Source organism: Erythranthe guttata, chromosome 10 (assembly GCF_056151865.1).
Source record: "Erythranthe guttata isolate IM_541 chromosome 10, IM_541, whole genome shotgun sequence".
Classification (NCBI taxonomy): Eukaryota; Viridiplantae; Streptophyta; class Magnoliopsida; order Lamiales; family Phrymaceae; genus Erythranthe; species Erythranthe guttata.
This window is the reverse complement of record NC_142542.1, coordinates 11,726,624-11,743,578: the sequence shown is the minus strand read 5'-3', so window position 1 is coordinate 11,743,578 and position 16,955 is coordinate 11,726,624. Positions and strand designations below refer to the sequence as shown.

The following is a 16,955-nucleotide window of genomic DNA, read 5'->3' as shown; positions in this document are numbered from 1 at the left end:
TCTTGTGATAGATTTTTTGTGGTTTATGAGTTTATGGAATTGCATCATTTTATTTTTTATGTATTTTTTATTAGTAAGGGTATTATAATATTTCTACAATGAAAATTTTAATTTGAACTTGCACTCAATAGAATTAGTATTGCAAATAGCCGCGGCCTAAACATTTAAATTTCATTTCCCCCATTGTACTTTGGCTCGATATCACTTTACACCCTTCTACTCTCGAGTGCATTGATTTGTCCTCATGTACTTGAAAATTGTCTCAATCTGGCATCTTCGTTAGTTTTCAGGCCTTTCACCTTAACACCGTTTGATCTAAGTCTGAAAATTACAAAAAAGTCACCCCACCTGGTTTAAATAATTATTAAAAGAATTAAAAAAATTAAAAAATTAAAAAAATTAAAAAAATATTAAAAATAACCTGTTGTTGGCGTCATGGACTATGTTTTCTCATTGTCTTGATTTTTTATTATTATTTTTTTTAATAATAATTTAAACTAGGAATATTGGTGTTTTTGTAATTTCATAGCTTAGATCAAACGGTGTTAAGGTTAAATGTCTGACAACTAACATCGAGAGTCACATCGAAATAATTTTTCAAGTACAGATGGGCAAATCGATGCAATCAAGAATAGAAGATTGTAAAGAGATACCGAGCCAAAGTACAAGGAAAAGTGAAATTTTCCCTTATAATAAAACTCCTCATACCTAATGGCTAGGACAAAACAATCATATTATATTCCAACAAAACAATTGCTCCCCCACCTCACCCTATAAAATAATATTATTACAATTACCACAAATGGTAAAATCGGTAAATGTTAAAGAAAATTCCATTGAATCAAAAAGATTCTATGGAAAATCCACATTATAAAGGGACTATGCAAGACGACAACAACAACAAACTTAAGGGGGTGTTTTGATAATTATGGGTATGTAAGTGACCTTAGTTCAGGGATTTCTCGTAATATACGCTAATATTGATATACTATTGATTAATGGTTTTATAACTCATGTGTTTTAACTAAAACATATGAGAACGGGTTGGAAAATAAAAAAACAAATCGAAGTTGAAAAATCGATGAACGTGATACGAAAGTAAGAATCCATCATTTTGTCAATAGGCTTTTATGTGGTTGTTTTTTTGTTTTCTTTTTTTTTTTCTATTTTTTTATTTTTTGTTTTTGCTTAACTATATAGTAAAAGTAATGTGCTAAACACAATAAGAAGAGTAACTTTGTTTTTCTTTTTGTTGTTTATGTTGTTTAAACACTAAAGAGGATCTATGGTTTGATTTCAAAGTTTGTACGACAAACTTGTTATGTGGTTGATACTGTATAATGAATATTTTAACTATTTCAAAAAGGTGTTTATAAAATTTTAATGATAAATGGGTACCTAAAATAGTTTTTGTAATGCTTTTGATTAATGTTGGGGTTTATATTATGGTCATCGGGTAAAACACACCGTGTAGATTTTTATCATTCATAAGCACACAAACAAAAACACATCCACATTGGTGTCTAGATCAATGGTAAAAATTCACCAAATGTAATCTTCACCTCAATGTAATATAGAAATAACTAAAGTTGGAACGATTGTTGTATGGTATATTAAATAGTAGTGGTCATTGAGACGACATACTTTTTGCAGTGGGGTTCTACTGATTGGGGTAGGATTTCAATCATTTCAATTTTTTAAATTTAGAAAAACCCTTAAATCCTCAAATCTCTCTCAAAATTCTGTCAAAAATATGAATTTTTTTTTAAAACTCTTGACATTAAATCCGGGTCACGATTTACGGTAACGTTTACTAATTTAATTTATTTATATTCGTTTAATTACAATTGAGGTAGTAAATGTAGGTTTAAGATTAGGTTTTACGGATTAGAAGTACGAAAAACAAAATGTGAAATGTAAGAGCATCTCCAATAATAATAATAATAATAATAATAATAATAATAATAATAATAATAATAATAATAATAATAATAATAATAATAATAATAATAATAATAATAATAATAATAATAATAATAATAATAATAATAATAATAATAATAAATTTACTTATAATAATACAATATTTAAATAAAAAGTAGAGAAATAATCTTCAACTAATTAGGATTTACGAATAAAGATATAATTCAAAAGAAAATAAAAAATAACAGAAAAAAAAATGGAAAAAAATATAAAAATATTTATTTACAAATTATGTGTTTGATTTATTGAAATTATGTGATATTAAATTATGTAACTAAATAAATGAAATAAAAATAAAATAATGATATAATATAAAAAATAAATACAAAAGAAAAGGAAAATAAAATATATATAAAAATAACATATAGAAAGAGAAAGAAAAGAAAAAGAAAAAACACCAACTCTCAACAAAGGAGGGAAAAAAAACAGAAAAAAAAAAAAAGGAAAAAGGGGAGTGAGCACACGCACGTGCGTTGGGAGGAGACAGCCCAAGAGATTCCTCCCCCGTCTCCACACCTCTACCTACCCCAGACCCACCCCCATTGGAGGTGGTTTTGCCTCCCCACCCCGATCTCCATTGGAGACAGGTTTTAGAAAATTAATTTTTATTTGCATTTAGGGTCACTCTACAAAATATTTATTAGTCCTATGATTAAGTTGTGTTTTACAAGTATAGCTAGGGATATAAATCCGATTGATCGGATCGGAAATGGGCCTTTCTGAAAATTTCCTATTTCTGAACAATCTAAGTTCCGATTCAGATTTTCCAAAAGTTTTGGAATCTGAAAATGAGATCTGATTCCGATTTATTCGGAAATTTTCAAAAAAGAAGGGAAGACGAGAAAAACATTAGAACACAACAGAGAAACTAAAAAGAAGGGAATCTCTCCAAGAAATGCAACGCAACCAAAAACTTATGTTCTCTTCAAATTATAGTTAACATTTAAAATACATAAGGTAATGACATTTGTATATTGTTCAAGATAAGGGCAAACAATTACTGCTCAATAAACAGAAGACAGTAGAAAACAACAACAACATAAGATTATTAATTTATCGAGTATCAATTAATCGACCCATATTTACTAATAAAAATTTCAAAATATGTGTGTTTCAAATGTTCTATGCTCTTAACGGTGTGTTGCACAAGGACCTTGGTTTATTCATAAAAGACATCAAGGGTAAATAGAGAAACACGGTACACCAAATAAAAGCACAGCAGCATCTGAAAGAAAATTGATACTGGTTTTTGCATTTTTCTTTTTCAATAGCTCAAGTCCTCTCTCTCTATATAGCACTCAAGGCACCATAATACCTACCTCTAAAATACACCACTATGAAATCAAAATTACATCTCGAATTCTAGAGGTGATATCCCGTAACCACCAAACTAAGCAAAACCACCAATGGCTAAAAGCTACAAGTAAAAAAAAATGTATAAAATAAACGAAAACATACCTCAAAAAGAAAAACCAAAAAGGAAAAAAAATAACCAAAAAAAAAAAATTATTCCCAGAATAATTGAGCTATATATATGCTACAAATCCCTTTCCGAAAGGATGGTCAACCTACTCGCTAAACTGATAATAAGGACGGGGCTCGAACAACTCAATAAACGAAAAACACATACTTTCAACAAGTGCCGGTCAATGTTAAATCGCTGCGGAGAAATCTAACGCCACTGTGCTGTTTCAACTTGGCAAGAGCTTCTTGCGTGTCGCCACGCTTTATATCTACATAAATTGCAGTAAGAACAGCTTGGGAACTTTTAGGTATATCAGATAATGCCTTGGTCACAAAGTATTGGGCCTTCTCAAGTTCTCCCATTAACGCAAAATTGGCAGCATAATTCGCACAAATTATCCCACGAGCCTCTTCAGGACTGTGAGACGTTGATCTTCGAAATTCATCCTCTTTACGAGTTACTACAGTCCCACCTTGTTGTAACTCATCATTATCCGGCACCACTTTTTCGACCGTCCACTTTTCACAGTCCTCGTGGCTATACGGAAGCTCGACATTATTATTAGCACCAGACACATATGTCATCAAATGCTCTGCAGCTTCCATGGGCTTATTTAGTAGGCACAACGCCTCTGCTGCATACACGATTCCTAAAAATCTGTACATCTTTTCGCACTCGGGAAGTTTCATTAGAGACTTTGCTGTCGATAAGGCTTTCGAGGGATTTCCTAGTGCCAGCTCTACAAATGCCAAATCAGCAAGTGTAGCTTGTCTCATTACCTGGTTTTCCTTTGTACGAATATTTTCGTAATCAAGCACGGAGTTTCGATAGTCTCCGCCCCTTTTTTCTTTCACTTCACCGTTTTCTTTCGATTCAGTTTCCTCGGATGATATAGAACTTGCCTCCAAAGAGTCTAACAAATACAAAGCGTTGACAAGACACTGTCGGGCAAGGGACATTGACAAAGCAGGCTGTTTGTCATCAGACATGTGACCATTAGGTGGACTCCCTTGTCTCAAACCAAGCTGTCTCCATTTTCCCTTTCCAATAACGTTCACTGTGATATCAGATCGGTCAGACGAAGAGGAAACGGAGTTTATTATCAGCCCCTTTTCTAAGGCCATTAAACAGCACTCTGCAATTCTTAGCCACAAAAGTGGTCTGTCGTGAAAAATTAGGCTGGCTGATTGAAAACAGCGAGCAGCATGAAAAGGTCTGCCACATGCCAATGAGTGGACCCCACAATTATACGTTATCATAAGGGATTTATCCTGTAACAAAGTTAGGAGTTTCGGGGATTTTTTCTCCTTCTGCACAACTTGGGGCGAGCTGTTCTTTAGGGCTTTGGAGAAGAATATACCTGACGTATGATGCTTTCCGAGCTGGTAATAGATGCACCCGAGATTGTTGAAGTACAGGCTAGGGAATCCTATCTCGTTGTTGTTATTCGACGCATTCAAAAGCTTGATTGCTTTGCGATGGTTCAAACGAGCATATTCGAGCTGTGACTTGAGATAAAGAGCCAAGGGGTAATCTGTTCCACGAGCTATGTTCATAGCCATCTTAGCTTCACGTTTGGCTGCTTTAAGGTTCCTAGTGAGGATGAAAAGCCGAACCTTGTAAAAATGCAACTTAAGCCTCAAATCGGATGCTGACATGGACTCCTCTGATTGGATCCTGGCAATACCGGTTCTTTGAAAGTTACGTCCACTGATGTCAGGAGAAGAAAGCAAGTGCAATGAGTCATCTTCGAGTGCTTCATCTGATAAGGCTCTAGCTAAGGAATTTTCCAACATATTCGAAGTATGATCGGTTTGAGATGAATCAGGATTAGTTGAATTGCTGGGAAGCAATATAGATTTTGAAACTAATGAAGATTGTTGATGCGCTGCAGTTCCACTATCTACTTGATTGACACAAAACACCTTCTCCATGTAGCTTATTACATCCTAAAACAATAGATATTGAGTGAGACAGTGAAGTGGCGTAAAAAGGAGTAAAATGCAAGTCCAGAAACAAATACTGTACTCGAGTGACATTGCAGAGTGAAGAGAAATACAAATAGCATATATAATGAAATAATTGTCTCGTTCTTATTATAACATAATCATAGCTAAATATTACAACCATCAAAGTTTACAGAAACAGGTAAAAGAAATTGCACGTACATCCATATAAAATGCCAATTAAACCTAAAACCACTATAAAGACTAAAGAGCAAATACAATGCATACTTGGTCGAAACCAGATCAGTTAATGAAAGCAGCTGCATGTTTAACATTTGTCTGCAATATTTAAGTGTCCCTTGTTTCACTCTCCACCATCCACAATGCCATACTCTCAAAACAATAACTCCAGACACACAGGAAACTTGAACTACAGGCTTATCCTAAAGGCACAAAAATAACATCTAAAAGACTAGATAAATACAATGACTTAAGAGTGCAACCAGTTCAGAGTTGATGAGACTATAAGTTGTATGATACAAGTGTTCAGTTCCTCTAGCAAAATCTCATTTCTTTTCCAGAAGAAGTTCAATTTTTTTATTATGTAGTTCGACAATGTTACAACCCTTGTGGAATTAGTAGAATTATTTCAATCTATTTCAAAATGTAGTTAGAAAAGTAATGTCAGTTATAGTGACTAACAAATAATAAAGTTTTATGATAGGATCAAGGATTATATTCCCCAAGGCTTTATTTTGACAGAAATCAACATAAAGGCTAAAAGTTCGGTCGTTTAGCTAGAGGTAATAGGAACAGTAATGGTAGTTAAAATCCTCAACTCCTAGGATAATCATATTGTACTACCCTCTACATTGTTAAGTCACAGTGGAATCATAATCCAATTAAAATCCTTCAAGTTAGATTCTACCGGATTTTGATGATTTTACTTTTGGACCAAAATTGGATTGGGATCAGGTTTGTTCGGCCAGACCCAAAATCTTTTTCCAAAAGCAAATGAATCCTAAGTAAAGCAACACATTTTCATTCCTCCACAATGTTTCTTTCCCATCACGAATGCTTACGGCCATTCAAGTAACAACACAGAAGATGACATACGCGATAATGGGTGTGGTGACAAATGCTGTTTGCTTTTTACGAAAATATTTTAAAAAATTCTTGAGCTATTCACCATTGCCCTCCATCTAGACCTCTCACCATCAACCGAGGACAAACAAATATATTATGGGAACTAATAAAGAAACAATTTTCAGATGAGAATAATTAAGCTATTTGAAGCTTCAGCCTCTTTCCAGTGAACAAAATCATAGTATGTATATCTGTTTTTTTCACCGTGTAGCTGACACATGCAATGATGTCATCCGAACCAACAAAAGGGAGTACTAGTTGCAATTAATAATAGCCTAACTCTATTTGTGGAATAGTTCATTACCATTCATTCATTCTTCAGATTGGTTAAAGCATACCTAACTCTATTTATTGTTTTATGCCTTCAATCTATAAAAATATGTATATTCTAGTCCTTCAATGGACCATCACTGATTTGAAACTTCAAAGTATAAAATTAACAAGAAAAGACGTAGCTAATTCTGCCACAGCTATTGAAGGACATTTGATTTGTATTGCTGTATTAGACAAAATCATTGCACACGTGATGAGACGGTAATCACTGAGCTGCTCAATCAAGCACCTAAAATATCAATTTACTTTATATTCTACAATATAAACTATGAAGGAAACAAGTTCATCCAATACAGGCATATTTCTCTTCAGCAATATTTTGTAGGAACCAGAGCAGTACAGCATACTAGTGATGTACTTATGTTAATAACCATCGATAGTCAATAAAATTGTCCAAAGTAGTCTTCTGCAGTTCCACTACTCACTCATGAAAAGATATTACTGCTTTATATGGTTTACAAAAACATTTGTCGCTAATGATTTTATAACACAGCACATAATTTATTCCATTAGACGAATCTAGTAGACCTTTTTTATACATATAGCGTCTCAGATTGGTAAATATGCAAATTTTATCAAGGTTTTAAGTAGCTATCTAATCAAATGTATGGTTTTTGGGACATATTCCTGGGGAAATAAGGGTAGCTGTGTCCATAGCAAATCGTACTATCAAGATCTTTCTGTGGATGCAACATGGCCTAACACATCTACCACTAAAAACTTCCCCAGAAATTAATATCAGTTTCCTATCAGAAATACTACTAATTATAATAACATCTAGGGAACACAATCAATATATTGCCAAAGCACAGGGAGATGTAATATCATTAATAAAATCATAGAATTTCCTTCAATTAACAAGTAGATTAAATATTCATTCTGTATACAACCAAATTCGAGGTTTATTTTCTTAGAAATTGAAGTGAATGTCTTCCCTTTAAAAACAAGGTTTTATCATAAAGCAAGTGACTCCTGGTAAGACTCATAACACCACCAAATCCAAACCATAGAAATGGATTAAGAAGAGCAGTCTGCTCACTTCATGTCTCATTTTGGCTTATTCCTTTTCCAATACCCAAAAAGAATGGAGGCATAGAAAACAAAATGTTGTCTGTTTCTCGTAAATGTAGAACCAGATACATGGAAAAAAAAAAGAAAATAATAATATTGACATCAATTCAGAAATACTGCATCAACCGAACTTACAGCAGATCTTGATGCATTATGAGAAAGTAAAGCAACATCCAGCAATAGAAGGCATATACGAAGGGCTGTCCCCTGCGTGCGACAATTTCATAGTAAACCTACAGATCCATCATAACTAAATAATTTGAATTTATGATTAATGTACATGTGTTACCTCGCCAATAGGTTCAATGTTGTGATACAATATGTCCAAATAGGAGAATGATTTTGCGTATTCATGAAGATGGTACCATATGACTGCCTGTAGTCAGTTACGAGCATGAATAAATAAGAACAAAGACACAAGGTTTATAAACGATGAACTAGCAATAAAAAGGTTAAGTGCAGCATACTATGTTGAACATTGTCAAGGAAGTTCCAAACTCATCACTGTAAACAACAGATGAGCTAGGATGTGCAGCAGCGTCACTTCCTATCATGCTAGTTGTATGTTTGCTTTCATTGTTCGCGTCAAAAGCTAAGTGTTCTCCAGGTGCACGAGCAAGCTCTTCATTTTGTTCCTAAATCGAGGAGAAAAAAGAAATCAACCAAACATAAGAATACAGGGCAAAGAACTCTTGACAAATAGTTTATAGTGAGAAGAAATGTTGCTCAAGACCACAAAGTAGTATAAATGCCATCATTTTTGTGAGGACAAAGACAAAGGTTTGCGGGCTAACCATAAGCCCTGCAGTTATTTTCTTTTCTGTTAGAAAGTAAAATAGAAACTCTGTGCAGATAAAATTAGCAGACGTAACACACTATAGAAAGCACCCAACAAGACCATTATTATCCAGAATCCCGAACTCATATCCCTTTAAGAATCTTCAAAGAACTCCAAAACTTACAAAAACGTGCATCTTTGAAATCTACGCTCAGACATGATTCCCTTGCAATCATTTCCTGACTTTTTCAGGTATTACAAATTTCACCATCCTTAGATCCTTGACTAAGAATTACACAGCATAGAAAAGATTTCCAGCAGTCCTAATAACTAACTGTCAGAATTGGATGGTTTCGATTTCAGTCTGCAGTTGGTTTTCTGCTTTTTCTTTTATAGTGGCTATTACAAAATTTATAAATATAAGTTTCAATAATATCATGTTTTTTCCTATAATAAAAGCAGAGATATTAATCCGGCCTCATCCTAGCAAGACAAAGGATATTACTCATCTTTCAAGAACACTTCATAGCAAAAAATGGACACAATGATCATGAAATTTCCACTAGTCACAAAAGAATGACGAGTCACATAGATCTTCCGTGCATTACAAAAGACAGATAGAGAGCATAAGTACAATCTAAATACAAACCTTTATGCGTTCAAGAGCTTTAATAATCCTTCTCGGATCTGAATATCCATCTTGAAAGCTCTCCGCAATGGTTATATTATGGTGAACCTAATGTGCAAGAACAACAACAAAAGAATGTCAAAGTTGTGTCAGTAAGGTTTAAGCTAAAAGTTTGAATTTAAAAAGAATTTGTTTTGGGGGTCTATTGTCACTCAGCATATTTAACCATTTGTACACTCAGAATGGAGGCATGAGTAATAGTAATCAATAGTCCTCAAAACTAATTCAAGCAAATCTGTTTCCAATTTATTCTAGTCATTCAAGTCTTAATAGATTTGAGTTAACTTGGCATCAAACTGAATCTTTTCATATTTCAATACCTCAAGTTTACTACTCCTTTGAAGGTTAATAAAAAATATACCTAGTTTTTTTAATTTTTTCCCATTCACGAAACAATCAATAAGCTAGTAGACATATAGACATTGTCACCAGAGGCTTTTATCACGTGTAAATGCATTCAATTTTAGCACGCATCACAAAGATTTGAGCAAATCTACCAACAATAGTATGAAAATTACGAGGATGGAAGAAAAATTAAAAACATAAAATCACAAGGTGTATACTGCAGAGTGTATAGCCTCAAGGTAGAAATATGAGAAGAGAAGCAAAAATCCATCAAGAAACACTCTAAGACACCTTATCATCACTCCAAGGCCATCTATCAATCTCTTAGAACAGAAAGTTCATTGTGAGTTCCAAAAATACGAGACATCAAAATTACAAGAATTCCTTTAACATCTAGCACTAACAGAATCACCAAAATATCCTGATCTTGGAAGAACTAGTGACATACTCTTTTCAAATTTCACTATAAATCTTTTTTTCATATTATTCTTCTTGATTAAACTTTCCATATACTGAAAATCATTAATAATCAATTGAAAAGTTGATGTCATTTAAATCAATTAAAAGATAAAAAATAAATCAAAAACCTAAATTAGACTCCTACTCGTTTATCTGATATCAGTACAGCCTGAATTATTCTAAAGCTATTTCCACAAACGCATTCCCAACAAAAATAGGAGCAGCACCATTTGGCGAAATAAATCACGACAAGAATCAAAATGCCGTGAATTATCAAATATTGAATTTTAATTTACATATCAAGAACAGAAGATGCATAGTAGACCGACTTGAACACTAAACAGTCAAACGAAAATTTTAACAAAACCGTGTAGCACTTTTGAAACAACTAATCATTCCAATCTACCCAAGTACGTCCATCGTGCAATCAAGAAACAACCAATCATTCCAATCCTAATTAAAAAAATAATACTGGATTCACGAAATCGAGAAAATTTAACTCAACCCAAACAGTTCAACAAGAATCATAATTTCGAAAATGTAATTAACCTTTGGATCATCTTCTTTGTTCTGCAACAATTGATTCAGAACTCTCAAACATTCGACGAACTTTCCAGTCTGAAAGAGCAAAGCAGCCTCCTTAGAAAGTTCAGCAGCAACTAAAAGAGCACCGTCATCCTCTCCGTCAGCAGCCGCCGGAGACCCATCCCTAGTTACAAACGTCAATGGCGAAGGTACAGATTCCATTGGCGCACAGATCGATGAAGAAAACCCTACCTAGCAAAAACCCTCAGTCCCGGGCAGTTTAAATTGACATGCGAATTCGAATTTCAGCTGAATATCTTAAAACCCTAGCGATATGAGGAGGTGAAGAAGGGCCGGGATACGTATATTCCTATACACAGTGTCTTTCTATACATAGATTGCGAACGTCGATCGAGAGGGAGAGTAGAGAGAGGTTTTGGAAATTGGGGATAGAGAGAGAAAATCTAGAGTGAGAAGTCAGGCCTTTTATATCCTTCACTTGCAATTAAATTAAATATATAGGTTTATGGTCACAAAATTTAATAGAATGAAATGACATGTCCAACTAAATATTTGTATCGTTTTATTTATAAATTTTATTTTAAAATTATCCCTTCATACACAAATTTGAAATTTGCCCAAGTAAAACTCAAATTGCATTTATCATTTGTCACAAAATTTAATAGAATGAAATGACATGTCCAACTAAATATTTGTATCGTTTTATTTATAAATTTTATTTTAAAATTATCCCTTCATACACAAATTTGAAATTTGCCCAAGTAAAACTCAAATTGCATTTATCATTTTTTACTCTGCATTTAACATCTTGATTTTCGCATCTAATATCTTTTTCTTTTTTTACTCTGCATTTTAGCATTTTTTACCGTATTATAAAAAACTTAATTTTTCTTATTTTCCATATAATAATGCAAATTATAAAAAAAAAATTAAATTACATGTTTTATCTTATGTCGAAATGTAGACATCGATAGTCACCCGTAGTCACTATCCTTAGTTGCAGGCATCTAAAACTTGAATTTCACTTCACTGCAGGCCCCTATGTTTGTTCATAAATAGTAAAGCATATTATAATATACTATGGTATACTATGACATACTATATGGTGTATTATGGTGTAATACGGCATATTGTATTATGGCATACTATGGTGTATATAATGGACTATGGCTTACTATGTTGTACTATTCCAAAACATATCAACCAACAACTCCCCAGCTGTCGCCAAACGTTATCTACCAAAACCTAGCCGCCTCACCAACCCTAGCCGTCGATCAAATTAAACCGTCGTTGCCATAGCGACCGCCTCCATCATCGATCTGAACTCCCACCACCTTCTTCAATCGTCATCGCTATAGCCGCCTATTCCTTACCCCATAATCGCCCCCTCGATGGTGTAGCGTCCATCGCCATAGCCACCACCTCTCTCAATCATGGAGTGGATTGGTGGGGAGAGGGAGGGAAGGAGGGAGGATGGAGAGAGAGAGAGAGAGATCCGAGGGAGGAACATGAATACGTAGATTATAGGATTTAGTGCATAAGGGCAACATAGCGATAAAAGAATTAGGGATGTGACTCGTATATTATTTCAAACTAAGGATTTAATTAAAATATTGGATTTGAACTTTTCATTTAGTTCAAATTAGGTTTCACTTGAGGAGCTTATAGCATATCACCCGTTAAAATTTTGAAATGAGTTTCTGCATTATATTTATTCTTGGGGCTATCGGTTATACCCCTCAAACATTTATTTAACTAGTTTAGACCCAACCCTAATTACAAACTTTGACAAAACCCCCTCACCCATTTTATTCCAAATTACCCTTGAAATGAGACGGAAAACGTTTACAATCGTCAAATCCCATCAAGCACAAAACCCCCCAAAGTCTCAATTATCCCGCCTCGCTGCAAGTTACGTTCCAATCCAAAATCACGAAAAATCCGGCGACAACCGTAGTCACCTCCTAACCCAAAAACATATTTCAGTTTGCAAAAGTCTTATTTGTAGGTTTATTATTTTTTTCCGGTTAAAATTCCGACTATAGCTTTATACTATGAAACGCCAGACGCAAAAAAAAAAAAAAAAAAAAAAAAAAAAAAAGGAAGAAGAGAAAATGGGACGAAATCCCGACTCGCAGGGACCCAACATGGCGCATTAAAGTTGATGTCCACATACAATAAACAGGGAAATACTTTGAGATAGGGGGGAAAATATTACAATTGCACCATCGAACTGCGAGTATATCTTTGGGATAAAATCAGGGAGGCGAAAATTAATTTCCGATAAAATGTGTAAGCCAAAAACCGGTTTGGCTGCCAGGAAGTTTGCAGACCACAAAAAACTAAAATTAGGACAGATTAAACATCAATTGGTTGAGTCCCTGCTAGGTAACGAAGAAGAGGACATCAAAGATGTGGTACGGTTGATAATCATCCATCTCATGGCAAACTTTTTCTTTATTACTTCTGGTGAGTTTGGAAGCTAGTGGATGTTCCGATATTGCGATAATATCGAAGCTATGCGTGATTGCAATTGGTCAAAAGGCATAACAGATTTGTTTCTAAACTCGGTCCAAAACTCAGATCCAGAGAAAGTTCAAGGTTGCGTCCTACTCCTACTTGTAAGTCACATAATTTGACAAGTATTCATTTATTGAATACATGTACTATATGTTGGGATGTGAAGCCCAGAAGTCAATGAAAATTTGCAAGAGGTTCTAGATTAGCCGATTTTAATTTTATTAACATGCTTTGATTAGATTCGTTTAAAGCGGAATAAATCTAATCTAGAAACTTACGATTTTCGCGAGCAGATTCGTTTCTATCTTCGGCGCACGAACGAGGATCCACGTCAAGCCTTCAATCCTCGAAAAACTGTTGTCCAGAATTTTCCAGCCATCTTCCTTCACCCATATCTCCGAGATGGTTGATCCGATTGATAAACCGTTCGGACGGATTATAATACTATGGGTTAGGAAGCTACTGTATGAACGGTTGATTTATGGTGAATTTCCTCGCATGACTGCTCAGAAATTTCGGGAATTATAGTTTGCTCTAAAAACCTATAATCTTCTATTATATATCTCGGATTAATAATTATTTTACAAGGGTGGACTTTACTTGAAGAAATCTAAATCTATAATCGAGAAATCTAGAGAGAAAAGAAGAAAGAGAAATATTTTCACTTCACATGAATAGACGTGTAGCAAAAAACTTATCTCTCATCAACCAAATCTCTATTATATATAGCACAAGGAATTAGAGTCACACATAGAGAGCATTACATGGAAACAAATCATACTCCTTCTATAACTTTGCATAGTCGAAAATTGCAGTCCAATGGGGACTTAATTTTCGGCTATATTAATTCCAATATATGATATTAGTTGAACTTTATTTTCTCAATTAATTAGGAAAACCATTGGGTACAACAGGGACTAAAGGAGAAAATATAAATCGGGCAACTAATAATTAATTAAATCCAAACTCTTAAAAGGATTCATTTAATTAATCATTAAATAATTATTTATTTTCCACTACCAAATAATTATTGAACTCCCATTTATATTCTCAAATATTACATTCGAGCTCCGGTCGATCATTACTTAGATTCTCCCCACATTAAGAAATCTTATAACCACCAAATAATTTATTCACTGCTAAATAAGTTAAATGGTTTCTTTTCACGAGTCTTACCCGCTTAACTTATTTGAGTATGCCGGATATGAAATCCACCTTGCCAAGACTTGGCATAAACAAATCTTATAAGCTACTCAAAGGTTATTATCAATCCCATACTTCAGAGATGTGGATTCCTTTCGATAATTAATTTCCACCTATTAATTCTTAATGTCTCTACCCAACGCACTGGGGGCCATTTGAATCAATATAGGAATCTCTTCCATTGTGACATCAAAGTAGAGATCATCAATTAAATGTGTACGTTAATTATGTAAGGATTAAGAGAGTAAGTAATATACTGTCAACTAGAAATAATACAGTTCCATTTATGAACAGTGATGAAACAATTATTTCACTTTGCCCGGTTCAACATATGCCCGGTGTGCTAGCACAATAAGTCAAAACAATAACTACAAAAGTTATTCTCTGTTTACTGTGATCAAGACCAATCACTTAAATATTGTGCTACAATCTTTTACCAATGGATAGTCCATTTTCATCTAGATTGTGAACGTTTATCTTTATATTCTAAACGAACTTTCAAAATGATCTTTTTGTGCGCCGTAGTACACCATTTCGAATACTATTAGAATATTAGACTTATGCTTTTAATTAATTGACAAACAATCAATTACATGCATTGAATACCCTAGTGCAGATTCTCATAAAATGATAATAAACTATTTTATTAATTCAATAATAAGAATGTAGCTTAAATCGACACTTTTAGTCTACTATCCTAACGCTATAGTCATCTGTTTTCACTAGTCATTGAATGACTACATATACAATATTCGCATGTGTCAATAAACTCATATTCATGATAGTCAAATTCATATTCATACCAGATACATATATAGCCTTCTACTGACTATTTTAATTTTTTTTTCCGGTACTTTTCAAATATGTGAACGCAGTACACTCTCACAAACTGATGCACTAAACAGTTTTCTGCGGTTCAGAAAATGGCATACAATAGAGTTGGGAGCATTGTTCAAAACCAAGGCCATCGAGGATATTTGTCCAAGCGAAGTTAATGAGCACCCCTTGATTTTAGACGAACGAGAATACATAATATTACAAGGTTTAGAACAACCGTTCGAAGAAAATAATTCGGATGACTATGATGGTGAGTACAGTTACACCACGATGTAGCTCGAACATGATGCCATGTGTGATGACAATACAATGGAGGACGACATCCCTATCAGTATGCTGATTAATAACAAACCAAAGACGATTCTAGAGGCCATTGAAAATAAAATAGAAATTGATGAAAAGTGGCCAATCTACAGCATGAACTAGCTGAAGCAACCAACAGACTTTTGAACGAGAAACAAAGAAATATGGACATACAAGCCGCAATCGGCAGATTGGTGACTGCAAGTTCCTCAAATTACGACCTCCAATTACAGATTACGATGTTGCAAAATGAAAATTTGGAACTTCAAGATGAAAAGGTCAGTTTGGAAGCTCAATTTAAATGCTTACACAGTGCAGATCTTTACAAATGATACACCTACGTTTGACCTGTTGACGCAGACTCAGCCAGACAAAGAGAGACTCGAAGACGCACTGGAACAAATTTCGTGCATGCAAGTTGAAATAACAGAGCTCAATAACGAAGCATTGCAACAACAAAATATGCAGACAGAAAATCGGATGGAACTATCTGTTAACCAACTGAAACCCTTTGTTGACCATAGTCCTATTGAACCCTTTGTTAACCACACCGCTCACTCAACCCATAGACTATATCCGACTTATGGCCGAACCACCTCATATACTTGAAATAAGGGAGTTGACGGCGAAGAAAGTGCTGAAATCTAAAGAAAAGTCACACCTCAAACAATTCAACGAAAACAACATCAAGATATTCGAACTTGAGTCTAATTGTGAACAAATGACCAAGGCATTGGATAAAGGAAAAATTGATAGGCGATCAGACAATGACTTTGAAATATTGCCTGAAGCAATTTAAGATAAGAAAAGGGGAGCCACGTCTGCTATTGGAAAGAGAACAAGATCAAAAAAACCAAATGTAACTGCACATAGTCTGAAAAAAACGAGATGGGTTGAAAAGTTCAAGAAATGGAAAGCATACACCGATATGGATGAAAACGACAGGATTAAGATCGACATACTGGCCGACGAGTTGTTGAAAGGAAAGTAAGAAACTCTAAACTATTCATTATTTGTAATTTCATGTGTGATTTAAATTATATTGGGTTTGCATGTTATCTATATAAAATTCGTTTAGACATATGTAGATATGTTGAACTGTGCAGTCATCTATATTGCTATGCAATATAGCCGTCTATATGCAATACACAATCGCCTAAAGGCACCCGTAATTTGTTGTAGCCTTAAATCCCTGTAATCATCTGAAGTCAATTACTTGCACCCGTAGTCATTTAAAGACTTCAATACACAGTCACCTAAAGTCGGCCCTAATTAGTTGTAGCCTTCAATCCCTTTAATCATCTGAAGTCAATTAATTGCACCCGTAGTCAT

General features: G+C 34.2%; 1 protein-coding gene across 1 annotated transcript; it reads right to left on the bottom strand.

The window, feature by feature from the left end:
- Positions 1 to 3,209: 3,209 nt before the first annotated feature.
- LOC105949825 (uncharacterized) lies at positions 3,210 to 11,242 on the bottom strand. Its single transcript, XM_012973136.2, has 6 exons — positions 10,764 to 11,242; positions 9,372 to 9,458; positions 8,412 to 8,579; positions 8,234 to 8,320; positions 8,080 to 8,151; positions 3,210 to 5,397 (listed from the first exon to the last, which is right to left on the bottom strand). Exons 1-6 carry the CDS (start codon positions 10,959 to 10,961, stop codon positions 3,616 to 3,618), a joined length of 2,394 nt encoding a protein of 797 aa, XP_012828590.1. The 5' UTR covers positions 10,962 to 11,242; the 3' UTR covers positions 3,210 to 3,615.
- Positions 11,243 to 16,955: the final 5,713 nt, after the last annotated feature.